At 37.3% G+C, this 17,929-nt stretch overlaps 1 protein-coding gene and 1 pseudogene across 4 annotated transcripts in view; one reads left to right on the plus strand and one right to left on the minus strand.

Annotated features, from left to right (window-relative positions):
* LOC307062541 (large ribosomal subunit protein uL4-like) overlaps positions 1 to 1,098 on the minus strand; it is a 42,522-nt pseudogene extending 41,424 nt beyond the window's left edge. Inside the window, exon 1 of the transcript in view lies at positions 1,036 to 1,098. The product of the transcript in view is annotated as a large ribosomal subunit protein uL4-like (transcript). The remainder of the gene's footprint in view (positions 1 to 1,035) is intronic.
* KIAA1328 overlaps positions 1 to 17,929 on the plus strand; it is a gene marked incomplete at its 5' end in the record, with an annotated part of 378,127 nt that overhangs the window by 236,966 nt on the left and 123,232 nt on the right. Inside the window, one exon of one of the 3 annotated variants that reach the window (XM_079718280.1) lies at positions 1,363 to 1,470. The exons of the other annotated variants lie outside the window; for them this stretch is intronic. Within the exon in view, the coding sequence (XP_079574406.1) occupies positions 1,363 to 1,470 (108 nt within the window). The remainder of the gene's footprint in view (positions 1 to 1,362; positions 1,471 to 17,929) is intronic. 3 annotated transcript variants of the gene reach the window in all.

Genomic DNA, 17,929 nt, shown 5'->3' on the forward strand with positions numbered 1-17,929 from the left:
TAACAACTTTCATATATAACATACAGCAGTGTTAATTATATTTATTATGTTGCATATTACATCCCTGATACTTGTTTATCTTATAATTGGAAGTTTGTACCTTTTGACTACTTTTATCTAATTCCCTTTCTCCCTACCTATCATCTCTGATAGCACAAATCTCACCTTTTTTTTCCTATGAGTTTGTTTCTTTGTTTTTGAAGTATAATTGACCTACAATACTATGTTACTTCCTGGTATATAACATAGTGACTTGATATATCTATACATTTCAAAATGATCACCACAATAAGTCTAGTTGTCATCTGTCACCAAAGGCATTACATAATTATTGACTATATTCCCCATACTGTACATTTCATACCCATGTCTCATTTACTTTGCAACTGGAAATTTGTACTGTACCTCTTAATCTCCCTCACCTATTTCTCACCTTCCCTGACCCGTCTCCCCTCTGGCAACCACCTATTTGTTCTCTATATCTGTGACTCTGTTTCTGTTTCATTATGTTTGTTCATTTGTTTTGTTTTTTAGAGTCCACATATAAGTGAAATCATACAATATTTATCTTTCTCTGTCTGACTTATTTTACTTAGCATAATACCCTCCAAGTCCATCCATGTTTTTGCACATGGCAAGATTTTATCCTTTTTATGACTGTGTAATACTCCATTATATACATATACCACATCTTCTTTATCCATTCATCTGTTGGTGGACACTAAGGTTGCTTCCATATCTTGGCTATTGTAAATAATGCTGCAATGAACACAGGGACGCATGTATCTTTTCTGTTGAATAATTAGCGTTTTTGTTTTCTTCAGATAAATACCCAGGAGTGGAATTCCTACATCATATAATAGTTCTATTTTTAATTTATTGAGGAATCTCTGTACTGTTTTCCATATCGGCTACAGCAATTTACATTCCTACCAACAGTGCACGAGAATTCCCTTTTTTTCACATCCTTGTCAACACTTGTTATTTGCTGTCTTCTTGATCATGGCCATTCTGACAGGTGTGAGGTGATATCTCATTATGGTTTTGATTTTCATTTCCCTGATGATAAGTTATGTTAAGCATCTTTTCATGTGCCTGTTGGCCATCTGTATGTCTTCTTTGAACAAATGTCTATTCAGATTGTCTGCCCATTTTTTTAACCTGGTTATTTGGTGTTTTAGTGTTGAATTGTATGCCAGTACTGTTTTGACTATAGCTTTGTAATATAGTTTGAACTCAGAGAATGTAATGCTTCCAACTTTGTTCTTCTTTCTCAAGATTTAGCTATTCAGGGTCTTTTGTGGTTCCATACAAATTTTAGTATTGTTTGGTCTATTTCTATGTCTAAATTTATATTTACAGGTTAAGAACTCAAGCTGTATTTAAGTCAAGAGAACTGGTTGCTAATAAAGACATTACTAAACCCCAGGAGCTCAGTCTGGATATGAATGAGAGTGGCTCTGGACCAAGGTAAACTTGGGTGGTCGGTGAAGGCAAAATATGTAACACACAGATATTAAGGATATGCTTGGTATATATTTATAGCTTCATATTGGTGAATCCAGTTTTCTGATCATATGAATAAATATATTCACATTATATATTTTTGAAAAATATAGAAAAGTGTAAAGAAGAAAATAAAAATCATCCATAATCCTACCACTCAGAGACAATCCTCTGAGGCCTTTTCCCCTTTCTATCTCTTTCATAATAATAATTTCTATATCGCAATAGGGATTATGCTTATACAGAATTTTATTTTTTGCTTATTTTGGTGTATCCCAGTTTCTGATGTCCTTTTTTATGAAAACTTGATATTAATTCATTTAACAAATATTTATTGTGTGACTACTATTACTCAATATTTAATAAGCCTGTTATTGGATAATATAAGGTTTTACTATTATACAATAAATTATGCTTTGAGGAACATTTCTGTACATACATTTTTAACTTTACCTATTTCCTAGGAATAGATTCCTGTAAGCAGAATTACTAGCTTAAAGTACATATAAGTCCTTTTAAGATTCTTGATTCACATTGCCAAATTGCTTTTCATAAAAAGTTAAATCGGTTTACACCCCAAAAATCAATGTTTGAGAATGCTGTTTTCATGAAATATAAAGAATTTTTGGCCAGTATTTTTTCAAATATATTTTTTCTCTATTCTCTTTATCCTCTCCTTTTGGAACTCTGTTTACATGTATATTAGAGCTTTAGTTTATTGTCCCACAGGTCCCTGGCTCTTTGCTAATTTTTTAAAATCTATTTTTCTTTATTCTTCATATTGAATAGTTTCTATTGATCTATTCTCAGATTCATCAACTCTCTTCTTTTATTTCTAATCTGCCGTTAAGCCCATACAATGATTTTTTAAAATTTCAGATGTTTGCTTTTTTGGTTTTAGAATTTCCATTTGGATCTTTGTTATAATTTCGATTTCTCTGTTAAAATTTTCTATTTTATTCATTATAGGTGTGTTTTTTCCTTTAAAGTCCTTGTCTGCTAATTCTAACACCTGGTTCATCTTGGGGTTTGTCTCCACTAATTGACTTTTCTTTTGAGTGTTGGTCACGTTCCTCTGTTTTTTTGTATGTTTAGTAATTTTGGACTGTTTCCTGTTCATTGTAAGTAACTCTAAAATTCAGTTATATAGGTATATCTCATTTTATTATGCTTCACTTTATCATGCTTCACAAATAATTGTGGTTTTTACATATTGAAAGCTTGTGGCAACCTTGTGTCGAGCAAGTCTATTGGCACCATTTTTCCAACAGCATTTGCTCACTTTGTATCTCCGTGCTACATTTTCCTAATCCTTACAATATTTCTAACATTATTATTATTACTATCATTATTATTATATTTGTTATAGTGATCAGTGATCTTTGATTTTACTATTGCAGAAAGATTATGACTTGCTGAAAGCTCAGATGATGGTTAGCATCTTTTAGCAATAAAGTATTTTTTAATTAAGGGTTTTTTTAGACATAATGCTACTGCACATTTAATAGACTACAATATAGTGTAAACATAACTTTTATATGCACTGGGAAACCAAACAATTTGTGTGACTCCTTTTATTGCAATATTCACTTCATTGTGGTGGTCTGGAACCAAAACTACAGCGTCTTCAAGGTATGCCTGTATTTCTGTGAACAATGTTAATTTTCTGTGTGCTAGTGGGCAGTTAATTTAACTGAACTCAGATTCCAAGCTCTATCTCCCTGGAGTAAGTGGCAGTGATAATCACTATTGAGTTATTTTAACTTTAATTAGGTTGCTGAGTCTGCACTGTTCATGTGTAGTTTATGTGTAGTTCGGGGTCAGCCCAAACTGGCAGGATTGTTGAATAGAATTTGAGGCTTTCCTCTTTCTCTCTCTCCACTCCAAGATTTTTCACTTTTTAGCTACTTTGGTCAGCCTAGACTCTATCCTCTGGTTCTTTAAGCCTACTTTCAACTAAAAGCCATTAAAAAAAATTGGGAACTCTTCCAGTGCCACTGTTTTCTTTTAAGTGCTAATCGTCTTACAGTTTCTGCTTGCTTTTGGCCACTTTTCAGTGTGTTCATGTTATTTTTTTCCTCTCAGAGTTTATAGTTGTTATATGTAGATTTGATCCTATAGGAGCTACTCAGCCATTATCAGAACCCAAGAATTCTTATTTTAGCACAATTTTGCCATAATTAATTTTTTTAATTGTGGTAAAATACACATAACATAAAAGTTACCATCTCAACCATTTTTTAGTATAGTATTCAATAATAGTAAACATATCTACAGTGTTGTGAAACCAATCTCCAGAACTCTTTTATCCTACAAAACTGAAACTCTGTGCCCATTAATAACTACTCTTCATTTCCTCTTACCTCCAGCCCCTAGCAACCACCATTTTATTTTCTGTTTCCACACTTAGATTATTCTGGTTACCTCAAATAACTGGAATCATACAGTATTTGTCTTTCTAATAAATAAGAATAAGTTATTTTATTGAAGTATAGTTGATTTACAATGTTATGTTAGTTTCAGGTGTACAGCAAAGTGATTCAGATATATATAGATAGATAGATAGATATAGATAGATAGATATTCTTTTACAAATTCTTTTCCCATGTAGATTATTACAAGATATTGAGTATAGTCCCTGTGCTATACAGTAGGTCCTTGTTGTTTATCTATTTTATATATAGTGCTGTGTATATGTTACTCTCAAATTCCTAATTTATCCATCCCTATCACCTTTCCCCTTTGGTAATCATAAGTTTCTTTTCTATGTCTGTGAGTCTATTTCTGTTTTGTGAATAAGTTCATTTGTATCATTTTTTAGATTCCACATATAAGTGATATCATAGGACATTTGTATTTCTCTGTCTGACTTACTTCACTCAGAATGATAATCTCCAGGTCCATTCACGTTGCTGTAAATAAAAAGAATTTTATTCTTTTTTATGGCTAAGTAATATTCCATTATATACATATATATGTATATGTATGTGTGTGTGTGTATATATATAGATATATATATACACACACCACATTTTCTTTATCCATTCATCTGTCGATGGGCATTTAGGTTGCTTCCATGTCTTGGCTATTGTAAATAGTGCTGCAGTGAATATTGGAGTACACCTATCTTTTCTTTTTTTTTTTTTCTGTTAATATTATTTTTATTTTTTTTTAAATTTTTATTGGAGTATAGTTGATTTACAATGTTGTGTTAGTTTCAGGTGTACAGCAAAGTGAATCAGTTATGCATATATATATATATATATATATATATATATATATATATATATATATATATATATATATATATATCTCCGGTCTTTTTTAAGTTCTTTTCCCATATAGGCCATTACAGACTATTGAGTAGAGTTCCCTGTGCTATACAGCAAGTCCTTATTAGTTATCTATTTTATATATAGTAATCTGTATATGTCAGTCCCAGTCTCCCAATTTATCCCTCCCCCTAACCACTGCTAACCATAAGTTTGTTTTCTACATCTGTCACTCTATTTCTCTTTTGTAGATAAGTTCATTTGTATCCTTTTTTTTAGATTCAACGTATAAGGGATATCCTATGATATTTATCTTTCTCTGTCTGACTTACTTCACTCAGTATGACAGTCTCTACCATGTTCCTGCAAATGGCATTATTTTGTTCTTTTTTATGACTGAGTAACATTCCATTGTATGTGTGTACCACATCTTCTTTATCCATTCCTCTGTTGATGGACATTTAAGTTGCTTCCATGTCTTGGCTGTTGTAAATAGTGCTGCAATGAGTGTTGGAGTGCATGTATCTTTTTGAATTATGGTTTTCTTTCTTTGTTTGTGATACCTTATTGTGTTTTTTTAATTAATTTAATTAATTTATTTTCTTATACAGCAGGTTCTTATTAGTCATCAATTTTATACACATCAGTGTATACATGTCAATCCCAATCTTCCAATTCATCCCACCACCACCACAACCCCCTGCTTCCCCCCTTGGTGTCCGCACATTTGTTCTCTACATCTGTGTCTCTCTTTCTGCCCTGCAAACAGGTTCATCTGTACCGTTTTTCTAGATTCCACATATATGCATTAATATACAATATTTGTTTTTCTTTTTCTGACTTACTTCACTCTGTATGACAGTCTCTAGGTTTATCTACGTCTCTACAAATGACCCAATTTCGTTCCTTTTTATGGCTGAGTAATATTCCATTGTATATGTGTACAACATCTTCTTTATCCATTCATCTGTCAATGGGCATTTAGGTTGTTTCCGTGACCTGGTTATTGTAAATAGTGATGCAATGAACATTGGGGTGCATGTGTCTTTTTGAATTATGATTTTCTCAGGGTATATGCCCAGTACTGGGATTGCTGGGTCATATGGTAATTCTCTTTTTAGTTTTTTAAGGAACCTCCATACTGTTCTCCATAGTGGCTGTATCAGTTTACATTCCCACCAACAGTGCAAGAGAGTTTCCTTGTCTCCACACCCTCTATAGCATCTGTTGTTTGTAGATTTTCTGATGATGCCCATTCTAACCGATGTGAGGTGATACCTGATTGTAGTTTTGATTTGCATTTCTCTAATAATTAGTGATGTTCAACATCTTTTGATGTGCATTTTGGCCATCTATCTATATGTCTTCTTTAGAGACATGTCTATTTAGGTCTTCTGCCCATTTTTTGATTAGGTTGTTTATAGTTTTGGTATTGAGCTTTATGAGCTGTTTGTATATTTTGGAGATTAATCCCTTGTTGGTCATTTGTTTGCAAATATTTTCTCCCATTCTGTAGGTTGTCTTTTCATTTTGTTTATGGTTTTGTTTGCTGTGCAAAAGCTTTTAAGTTTAATTAGATCCTGTTTGTTTATTTTTGTTTTTGTTTCCATTACTCTAGGAGACAGATCCAGAAAGATATTGCTGCGATTTATGTAAGAGAATATTCTGCCCGTTTTCCTCTAATAGTTTTTTAGTATCCAGCCTTACATTTAGGTCTTTGATCCATTTTGAGTTTATTTTTGTGTATGATGTTAGAGAATGTTCTAATTTCATTCTCTTACATGTAGCTATCCAGTTTATCCAGTACCACTTATTGAGGAGACTGTCTTTTCTCCATAGTATATTCCTTGCATCCTTTGTCATAGATTAACTGACCATAGGTGCATGGGTTTATTTCTGGGCTTTCTATCCTGTTCCATTGATCTATATTTCTGTTTTCATGCCAGTACCATACTGTTTTGATTACTGTAGCTTAGTCTGAATTCAGGGAGCCTGATTCCTGCATCTCCATTTTTCTTTCTCAAGGTTGCTTTGCCTATTCAGAGTCTTTTGTATTTCCTACAAATTGTAAAATTTTTTTGTTCTAGTTCTGTGAAAAATGCCATTAGTAATTTGATAGGGATTGCACTGAATATTAGATTACCTTGGGTAATATAGTCATTGTGATGATATTAAGTCTTCCAACCCAAGAACATGGTATATCTTTGCATCTGTTTGTGTCATCTCTGATTTCTTTCATGAGTGTCTTATAGTTTTCAGAATACAGGTCTTTTGTTTCCTTAGGTAGGTTTATTTTTAGGTATTTTATCCTTTTTGATGCAATGGTAAATGGAATTGTTTCCTTAATTTCCCTTTCTGATCTTTCACTGTTAATATATAGAAATACTACAGATTTCTGTTTATTAATTTTTTATCCTGCAACTTTACCAAATTCATGATGAGCTCTAGCAGTTTTCTGGTAATGACTTTAGGATTTTCTTTTTTTTACATATAAATTTATTTATTTTATTTTTGGCTGCATTGGGTCTTCGCTGCTGCATGCAGGCTTTCTCTAGTTGTGGTGAGCGGGGGCTACTCTTCGTTGCAGTGCAAGGGCTTCTCATCATGGTGGCTTCTCTTGTTCTGAAGCACAGGCTGTAGGTGCACGGGCTTCAGTAGTTATGGCACACAGCCTGAGTAGTTGTGGCTCGTGGGCTTTAGAGCACAGGCTCAGTAGCTGTGGTGCATGGGCTTAGTTGCTCCACGACATGTGGGATCTTCCTGGACCAGGACTTGAACCTGTGTCCCCTGCATTGGCAGGAGGATTCTTAACCACTGTGCCACCAAGGAAGCCCCAGGATTTTCTATGTATAGTATGATGTCATCTGCAAACAGTGATCATTTTATTTCTTCTTTTCCAATTTGGGTTCATTTTATTTATTTATCTTCTGTGATTGCTATGGCTAGGACTTCCAAAACTATGCTGAATAAAAGTGGTGAGAGTGGACATCCTTGTCTTTTTCCTGATCTTAGAGGAAATGCTTTCAGCTTTTCACTGTTAAGTATGATGTTAGCTGTGTATTTGTCATATATGGTCTTTATTATGTTGAGGTAGGTTGCCAGTATTTGTCTTTTTGTGACTTGCTATAGTTTAATTTTATAACTATTAAAATCAAGCATGTACATAGTTTAAAAAGTCAGTTGTTCAACAAGGTTTATGCAAAAATAGTGGCCTCCTCTACAACTCCTACCTACTCCAAATTTCTACTCTTTAGAGATAAAAGTTCTTACTGTTTTAGATGTGTTTTAATCTGTTTATTCTACTATTTGTATCCTTTTTTTTTTCTTTTTTCCTTTTGTGGTACATGGGCCCCCCACTGCCGTGGCCTCTCCCACTGCAGAGCACAGGCTCCAGATGTGCAGGCTTAGCAGCCGTGGCTCATGGGCCCAGCTGCTCCACGACATGCGGGATCCTCCCGGACCGGGGCATGAACCCGTGTCCCCTGCATCAGCAGGTGGACTCCCAACCACTGCGCCACCAGGGAAGCCCCATATTTTTTAACATCAGATTTAAGTATTGACTTTCTGCTATGAAAGATGACTTAGCTCTCACAGATAATGATCTACATGCTGTCTCCCTATCTTCTCCTTTTTCCCTCCCTTCCTTCTTCTTGCTCCTGCTCTCTTCCCCTTCCTCTCTCTCTCTAACATACATACTCACACACATGCTATTTCCTTTCTTCTGTCTTCTCAATATAGCTCGATATAGCTATCACAATTTCTTTACAATAAAACTATAGATAATTTCTACACAGCTGAGCCATCTACTATATAATTATTAAATTTAATTTTTATATAATAAGTTTTTTCCAGAGTTTAGAAAAGCCTTGTTTAATTTTCCATGCACTCATTAATTTATTAATTCACTCAAATACTTATAAAGTTTCCCACCAAGTGCTAGCCACTTTCTAGACTTTGGGGGAATATAGCAGTAAACAAAACACCAAAGTTTCTGCCCAGAATTCTTGTGTCTTTCCATTTACAAACTCACCCAAAAAAAGTATAATTATCTGAATATATTCAGATATATCAGTTATTCTGTCATCTCTCTTCATTTTTTAAAATAGATCCTCTTGGAGCCCTCCATGATTCTGCTCTAGTCTGGTTTTTCTCTAAGCTTGCTATTTAGAGATTTCATCCTGAAATTTTCCTTATCCATCATCCTGGAAATTTTCTTTAATTTTCTCGCTATCCTCCTCTTTTGCTGGATCACATGTCCTCTTTTAGGTTTATACTTATCTTCCTGAATCATGTCCTTCAATAGCTTACTGACAAGGAGTACAGAGGCAACAAATTTTTTGAGACTTCCTGCCCCTGGAAAGTGCCTTACATGTATCTTCACATTTAATGTATAGTTTAGCTGCATATAGAATTCTTGGTTGGTAATTAAATTTCCTCAGAACAGAATGAAGGTTATGTTCCATTATCTTCTAATTTCTAGTGTTGGCATTAAGAACTTTGGTGCAGTTTGATTCTTTATCATTTTTTTGAATTTTATTTTTTTAATACAGCAGGTTCTTATTAGTTATCTATTTTATCCCTCTTAGTACATATATGTCAATCCCAATCTCCCAATTCATCCCACCACCACTACCCCACCCCCCCGGCTTCCCCCCTGGTGTCCATACGTTTGTCCTCTACATCTGTGTCTCTCTTTCTGCCTTGCAAACCTGTACCATTTTTCTAGATTCCACATATATGCATTAATATCTGATATTTGATTTTATCTTTCTGACATACTTCACCCTGTATGACAGTCTCTAGGTCCATCCACGTCTCTACAAATAACCCAATTTCATTCCTTTTTGTGGCTGATTAATATTCCATTGTATATATGTACCACATCTTCTTTATCCATTCGTCTGTCGATGGGCATTTAGGTTGCTGCCATGACCTGGCTATTGTAGATAGTGCTGCAAAGAACACTGGGGTGCATGTGTCTTTTTGAATTCTGGTTTTCTCTGGGTATATGCCCAGTACTGGGTCATATGGTAATCCTATTTTTAGGTTTTTAAGAAACGTCCATACTGTTCTCCATAGTGGCTGTATCAATTTACATTCCTACCAACAGTGCAAGAGGGTTCCCTTTTCTCCACACCGTCTCCAGCATTTGTTGTTTGTAGATTTTCTGATGATGCCTGTTCTAACGGGTGTGAGGTGATACCTAATTGTAGTTTTGTTTTTTTTTTTTAATTTTTAATTTTTTTTTATTAGTTTCTGCTTTATAACAAAGTGAATCAGTCATACATATACATCTGTTCCCACATCCCTTCCCTCATGCATCTCCCTCCCTCCCACCCTCCCCATCCCACCCCTCCAGGCGGTCACAAAGCACCGAGCTGATCTCCCTGTGCTCTGCGGCTGCTTCCCACTATCTATCTACCTTACGTTTGGTAGTGTATATATGTCCATGCCGCTCTTTCCCTTTGTCACAGCTTACCCTTCCCCCTCCCCATCTCCTCAAGTCCATTCTCAAGTAGGTCTGTGTCTTTATTCCCGTTTTACCCCTAGGTTCTTCATGACATTTTTTTTTTTAATTCCATATATATGTGTTAGCATACGGTATTTGTCTTTCTCTTTCTGACTTACTTCACTCTGTATGACAGACTCTAGGTCTATCCACCTCATTACAAATAGCTCAGTTTCGTTTCTTTTTATGGCTGAGTAATATTCCATTGTATATATGTGCCACATCTTCTTTATCCATTCATCCGATGATGGACACTTAGGTTGTTTCCAGCTCCGGGCTATTGTGAATAGAGCTGCAATGAACATTTTGGTACATGACTCTTTTTGAATTATGGTTTTCTCAGGGTATATGCCTAGTAGTGGGATTGCTGGGTCATATGGTAGTTCTATTTTTAGTTTTTTAAGGAACCTCCATACTGTTCTCCATAGTGGCTGTACCAATTCACATTCCCACCAGCAGTGCAAGAGTGTTCCCTTTTCTCCACACCCTCTCCAGCATTTATTGTTTCTAGATTTCTTGATGATGGCCATTCTGACTGGTGTGAGATGATATCTCATTGTAGTTTTGATTTGCATTTCTCTAATGATTAATGATGTTGAGCATTCTTTCATGTGTTTGTTGGCAGTCTGTATATCTTCTTTGGAGAAATGCCTATTTAAGTCTTCTGCCCATTTTTGGATTGGGTTGTTTGTTTTTTTGCTATTGAGCTGCATGAGCTGTTTATAAATTTTGGAGATTAATCCTTTGTCAGTTGCTTCATTTGCAAATATTTTCTCCCATTCTGAGGGTTGTCTTTTGGTCTTGTTTATGGTTTCCTTTGCTGTGCAAAAGCTTTGAAGTTTCATTAGGTCCCATTTGTTTATCTTTGTTTTTAGTTCCATTTCTCTAGGAGGTGGGTCCAAAAGGATCTTGCTGTGATTTATGTCATAGAGTGTTCTACCTATGTTTTCCTTTAAGAGTTTGATAGTTTCTGGCCTTACATTTAGGTCTTTAATCCATTTTGAGCTTATTTTTGTGTATGGTGTTAGGGAATGATCTAATCTCATACTTTTACATGTACCTGTCCAGTTTTCCCAGCACCACTTATTGAAGAGGCTGTCCTTTCTCCACTGTACATTCCTGCCTCCTTTATCAAAGATAAGTTGGCCATATGTGCGTGGGTTTATCTCTGGGCTTTCTATCCTGATCCACTGATCTATCTTTCTGTTTTTATGCCAGTACCACACTGTCTTAATTACTGTAGCTTTGTAGTATATTCTGAAGTCAGGGAGCCTGATTCCTCCAGCTCCGTTTTTCGTTCTCAAGATTGCTTTGGCTATTCGGGGTCTTTTGTTTTTCCAAACAAATTTTGAAATTTTTTGTTCTAGTTCTGTGAAAAATGCCAGTGGTAGTTTGATAGGGATTGCATTGAATCTGTAGATTGCTTTGGGTAGTAGAGTCATTTTCACAATATTGATTCTTCCAATCCAGGAGCATGGTATATCTCTCCATCTATTTGTATCATCTTTAATTTCTTTCATCAGTGTCTTATAATTTTCTGCATACAGGTCTTTTGTCTCCTTAGGTAGGTTTAGTCCTAGATATTTTATTCTTTTTGTTGCAATGGTAAATGGGAGTGTTTTCTTGATTTCATTTTCAGATTTTTCATCATTAGTGTACAGGAATGCCAGAGATTTCTGTGCATTAATTTTGTATCCTGCTACTTTACCAAATTCATTGATTAGCTCTAGTAGTTTTCTGGTAGCATCTTTAGGATTCTCTATGTATAGTATCATGTCATCTGCAAACAGTGACAGCTTTACTTCTTCTTTTCCAATTTGGATTCCTTTTATTTCCTTTTCTTCTCTGATTGCTGTGGCTAAAACTTCCAAAACTATGTTGAATAAGAGTGGTGAGAGTGGGCAGCCTTGTCTTGTTCCTGATCTTAGTGGAAATGGTTTCAGTTTTTCACCATTGAGGACAATGTTGGCTGTGGGTTTGTCATATATGGCCTTTATTATGTTGAGGAAAGTTCCCTCTATGCCTACTTTCTGCAGGGTTTTTATCATAAATGGGTGTTGAATTTTGTCGAAAGCTTTCTCTGCATCTATTGAGATGATCATATGGTTTTTCTCCTTCAACTTGTTAATATGGTGTATCACATTGATTGATTTGCGTATATTGAAGAATCCTTGCATTCCTGGAATAAACCCCACTTGATCATGGTGTATGATCCTTTTAATGTGCTGTTGGATTCTGTTTGCTAGTATTTTGTTGAGGATTTTTGCATCTATGTTCATCAGTGATATTGGCCTGTAGTTTTCTTTCTTTGTGACATCCTTGCCTGGTTTTGGTATCAAGGTGATGGTGGCCTCGTAGAATGAGTTTGGGAGTGTTCCTTCCTCTGATATTGTTTGGAAGAGTTTGAGAAGGATGGGTGTTAGCTCTTCTCTAAATGTTTGATAGAATTCGCCTGTGAAGCCATCTGGTCCTGGGCTTTTGTTTGATGGAAGATTTTTAATCACAGTTTCAATTTCAGTGCTTGTGATTGGTCTATTCATATTTTCTATTTCTTCCTGAGTCAGTCTTGGTAGGTTGTGCATTTCTAAGAATTTGTCCATTTCTTCCAGGTTGTCCATTTTATTGGCATAGAGTTGCTTATAGTAATCTCTCATGATCTTTTGTATTTCTGCAGTGTCAGTTGTTACTTCTCCTTCTTCATTTCTAATTCTACTGATTTGAGTCTTCTCCCTTCTTTTCTTGATGAGTCTGGCTAATGGTTTGTCAATTTTGTTTATCTTCTCAAAGAACCAGCTTTTAGTTTGGTTGATCTTTGCTATCGTTTCCTTCATTTCTTTTTCATTTATTTCTGATCTGATCTTTATGATTTCTTTCCTTCTGCTAACTTTGGGGGTTTTTTGTTCTTCTTTCTCTAATTGCTTTAGGTGCAGGGTCAGGTTGTTTACTCGAAATGTTTCCTGTTTCTTAAGGTGGGATTGTATTGCTATAAACTTCCCCCTTAGAACTGCTTTTGCTGCGTCCCATAGGTTTTGGGTCGTCGTGTCTCCATTGTCATTTGTTTCTAGGTATTTTTTAATTTCCTCTTTGATTTCTTCAGTGATCACTTCGTTATTGAGTAGTGTATTGTTTAGCCTCCATGTGTTTGTATTTTTTAGAGATCTTTTCCTGTAATTGATGTCTAGTCTCATAGCATTGTGGTCGGAAAAGATACTTGATACAATTTCAATTTTCTTAAATTTACCAAGGCTTGATTTGTGACCCAAGATATGATCTATCCTGGAGAATGTTCCATGAGCACTTGAGAAAAATGTGTATTCTGTTGTTTTTGGATGGAATGTCCTATAAATATCAACTAAGTCCATCTTGTTTAATGTATCATTTAAAGCTTGTGTTTCCTTATTTATTTTCATTTTGGATGATCTGTCCATTGGTGAAAGTGGGGTGTTAAAGTCCCCTACTATGATTGTGTTACTGTCGATTTCCCCTTTTATGGCTGTTAGTATTTGCCTTATGTATTGAGGTGCTCCTATATTGGGTGCGTAAATATTTACAATTGTTATATCTTCTTCTTGGATCGATCCCTTTATCGTTATGTAGTGTCCTTCTTTGTCTCTTCTAATAGTCTTTATTTTAAAGTCTATTTTGTCTGATATAAGAATTGCTACTCCAGCTTTCTTTTGATTTCCATTTGCATGGAATATCTTTTTCCATCCCCTTACTTTCAATCTGTATGTGTCTCTAGGTCTGAAGTGGGTCTCTTGTAGACAGCATATATATGGGTCTTGTTTTTGTATCCATTCAGCCACTCTGTGTCTTTTGGTGGGAGCATTTAGTCCATTTACATTTAAGGTAATTATTGATATGTATGTTCCTATTCCCATTTCCTTAATTGCTTTGGGTTTGTTATTGTAGGTGTATTCCTTCTGTTGTGTTTCTTGCCTAGAGAAGTTCCTTTAGCATTTGTTGTAAAGCTGGTTTGGTGGTGCTGAACTCTCTCAGCTTTTGCTTGTCTGTAAAGGTTTTAATTTCTCCATCAAATCTGAATGAGATCCTTGCTGGGTAGAGTAATCTTGGTTGCAGGTTTCTCTCCTTCATCACTTTAATTATGTCCTGCCACTCCCTTCTGGCTTGTAGAGTTTCTGCTGAGAGATCAGCTGTTAACCTGATGGGGATTCCCTTGTGTGTTATTTGTTGTTTTTCCCTTGCTGCTTTTAATATGATTTCTTTGTGTTTAATTTTTGACAGTTTGATTAATATGTGTCTTGGCGTATTTCTCCTTGGATTTATTCTGTATGGGACTCTCTGTGCCTCCTGGACTTGATTAACTATTTCCTTTCCCATATTAGGGAAGTTTTCAACTATAATCTCTTTAAATATTTTCTCAGTCCCTTTCTTTTTCTCTTCTTCTTCTGGAACCCCTATAATTCGAATGTTGGTGCGTTTAATGTTGTCCCAGAGGTCTCTGAGACTGTCCTCTGTTCTTTTCATTCTTTTTTCTTTATTTTGCTCTGCATCAGTTATTTCCACTATTTTATCTTCCACCTCACTTATCCGTTCTTCTGCCTCAGTTATTCTGCTATTGATCCCATCTAGAGTATTTTTCATTTCATTTATTGTGTTTTTAATCGATGCTTGATTCATCTTTAGTTCTTCTAGGTCCTTGTTAACTGTTTCTTGCATATTGTCTATTCTATTTCCAAGATTTTGGATCTGGGAAATAGAATCTTGGATCAGCTTTACTATCATTATTCTGAATTCTTTTTCAGGTAGACTGCCTATTACCTCTTCATTTGTTAGGTCTGGTAGGTTTTTATCTTGCTGCTTCACCTGCTGTGTGTTTTTCTGCTTTCTCATTTTGCTTATGTTACTGTGTTTGGGGTCTCCTTTTTGCAGGCTGCAGATTCGTAGTTCCCGTTGTTTTTGGTGTCTGTCCCCCGTGGCTAAGGTTGTTTCAGTAGGTTGTGTAGGCTTCCTGGTGGGGGGGACTAATGCCTGTGTTCTGGTGGTTGAGGCTCGATCTTGTCTTTCTGGTGGACAGGTCCACGTCTGGTGGTGTGTTTTGGGGTGCCTGTGGCCTTATTATGTTTTTAGGTAGCCTCTCTGCTAATGGGTGGGGTTGTGTTCCTGCCTTGCTAGTTGCTTGGCATAGGGTGACCAGCACTGTAGCTTGCTGGTCGTTGACTGAAGCTGGGTGCTGGTGTTGAGATGGAGATCCCTGGGAGATTTTCGCTGCTTGATATTATGTGGAGCTGGGAGGTCTCTTGTGGACCCGTGTCCTGAAGTTGGCTCTCCCACTTCAGAGGCACAGCACTGACTCCTGGCTGCAGCACCAAGAGCCTTTCATCTGCCCGGCTCAGAATAACAGTGAGAAAAAGTAGAAAGAAATAATTAGTAGAAGAAAGAAAGAGAGATTGAAAGAAAGGAAGAAGGGAAGAAAGGAAGGAAGGAAGAAAGAAAGGAGGGAGGGAGGAAGGATGGAAAGAAAGAAGGAAAGAAAGGAGGGAGGGAGGGAGGAATGAAAGCAAAAGGAAGAGTGAATGGAAGAAGGGAGGGAGGGAGGAAGGAAAGAAAGAAAGACAGGAGGGAGGGAGGGAGGAAGGAAAGAAAAAGAAAGTGGAAAGAAGAAGGGTGGGAGGGAAGGAGGGATGGAGGAAAGAAAAAGAAAGAAGGAAAGGAGGAGCGGAGGGAGGGAGGGAGGAAGGGAAGGGAGGAAAAAAAGAAAGAGCAGGTAAAGTAAAATAGAATAAAGTATGAAATATAGTAGCGTTATTAAAATTAAAAAGTAATTATTGAAAAAAAAAAAACACGGACCGATAGAACCCTGGGACATATGGTGGAAGCAAAGCTATACAGAGAGAATCTTACACAGAAGATTACACATACACATTCACAAAAAGAGAGCAGGGGGAAAAATCAAAAATCTTGCTCTCCAAGTCCACCTCCTCGATTTGGGATAATTCGTTGTAAAAAGTGGAAAAGGGCGAAAAGTCTGAGATCTTGCTAAGTCCACCTCCTTAATTTGAGATAATTCGTTGTAAAAAGAGGAAAAAGGGGGGGAAAGTCTTAAATCTTGTCCTCAAAGTCCACTTCCTCAATTTGGGATGATTCGCTGTCCATTCATGCACTCCACAGACGCAGGGCACATCAAATGGACCGTGGAGCTTTAATCCGTTGCCTCCGAGGCTGCACAGAGAGATTTCCCTGTCTCTGCTCTCACAACTCCCGGGTCTCAGCCTTGGACCTGGCCCCGCCTCTGCGCGTAGGTCGCCGGAGGGCGTCCGTTCTTCGCTCAGACAGGACGGGTTTAAAGGAGCCGCTGATTCGGGGGCTCTGGCTCACTCAGGCAGAGGGGAGGGAGGGGAATGCCCTCTCCTCGCGCACCAGGCAACAAAAGGGAAAAAAGTCTCTTGCCTCTCCGGTAGCTCCAGACCCTTTCCCCGGACTCCCTCCGGGCTAGCACTAACCCCTTCAGGGTCTCTTCCTGCCGCCAGCCCCAGTCCTCTCCCTGCGCTCCGACTGAAAGCCGATACCCGAGCCTCAGCTCCCAGCCCCGCCCGCCCTGGCGGCCGAACAGACAAGCCTCTCGGGCTGGTGTGTGCCTGAGGGCACCGATCCTCTGTGCCAAAATCTCTCTGCTTTGCCCTCCGCACCCCTGTTGCTGTGCTCTCCTCCGCTACTCTGAAGCTTTCCCGAAGCTTTCCCCCTCCGCCACCTGCAGTCTCCGCCCTCGAAGGGGCTTGTAGTGTGTAGAAACCTTCCCTCCTTCACGGCTCCCTCCCACTGGTGCAGGTCCCGTCCATATCCTATTGTCTCTGTTTATTCTTTTTTTCTTTTGACCTACCCAGGTATGTGGGGAGTTTCTTGCCTTTTGGGGGGTCTGAGGTCTTCTGTCAGCGTTCAGTAGGTGTTCTGTTGGAGTTGTTACACGTGTAGATGAATTTCTGATGTATCTGTGGGGAGGAAGGTGATCTCCGCGTCTTACTCTTCCGCCATCTTCCTCGCCCTCCCCTAATTGTAGTTTTGATTTGCATTTCTCTAATAATTAGTGATGTTCAGCATCTTTTTTTTTTTTTTTTTTTTTTTTTTTTTTGCGGTACACGGGCCTCTCACTGTTGTGGCCTCTCCCGTTGCGGAGCACACACTCCGGACATGCAGGCTCAGTACCCATGGCTCACAGGCCCAGCCGCTCCGCAGTATGTGAGATCTTCCCGGACCGGGGCACAAACCCGTGTCCCCTGCATCAGCAGGCAGACTCTCAACCACTGCTCCACCAGGGAAGCCCCTGCCCATTTTTTGACTGAGTTTTTTGTTTTCTTGATATTGAACTGCATAAGCTGTTTATATATTTTGGAGATTAATCCCTTGTCCATTGATTGATTTTCAGATATTTCCTCCCATTCTGAGCATTGTCTTTTCATCTTGTTTATAGTTTCCCTTGCTATGAAAAAGCTTTTAAGTTTCCTTAGGTGCCATTCATTTATTTTTGTTTTTATTTCCATTACCCTAGGAAGTGGGTCACGAAAGATCTTGCTGTGATTTATGTCAAAGAGTGTTCTTCCTATGTTTCCCTCTAAGAGTTTTATAGTGTCCAGCCTTACACTTAGGTCTTTAATCCATTTTCAGTTTATTTTTGTGTATGGTG

This window comes from Hyperoodon ampullatus (genome assembly GCF_949752795.1).
Source record: "Hyperoodon ampullatus genome assembly, chromosome: 13".
Classification (NCBI taxonomy): Eukaryota; Metazoa; Chordata; class Mammalia; order Artiodactyla; family Ziphiidae; genus Hyperoodon; species Hyperoodon ampullatus.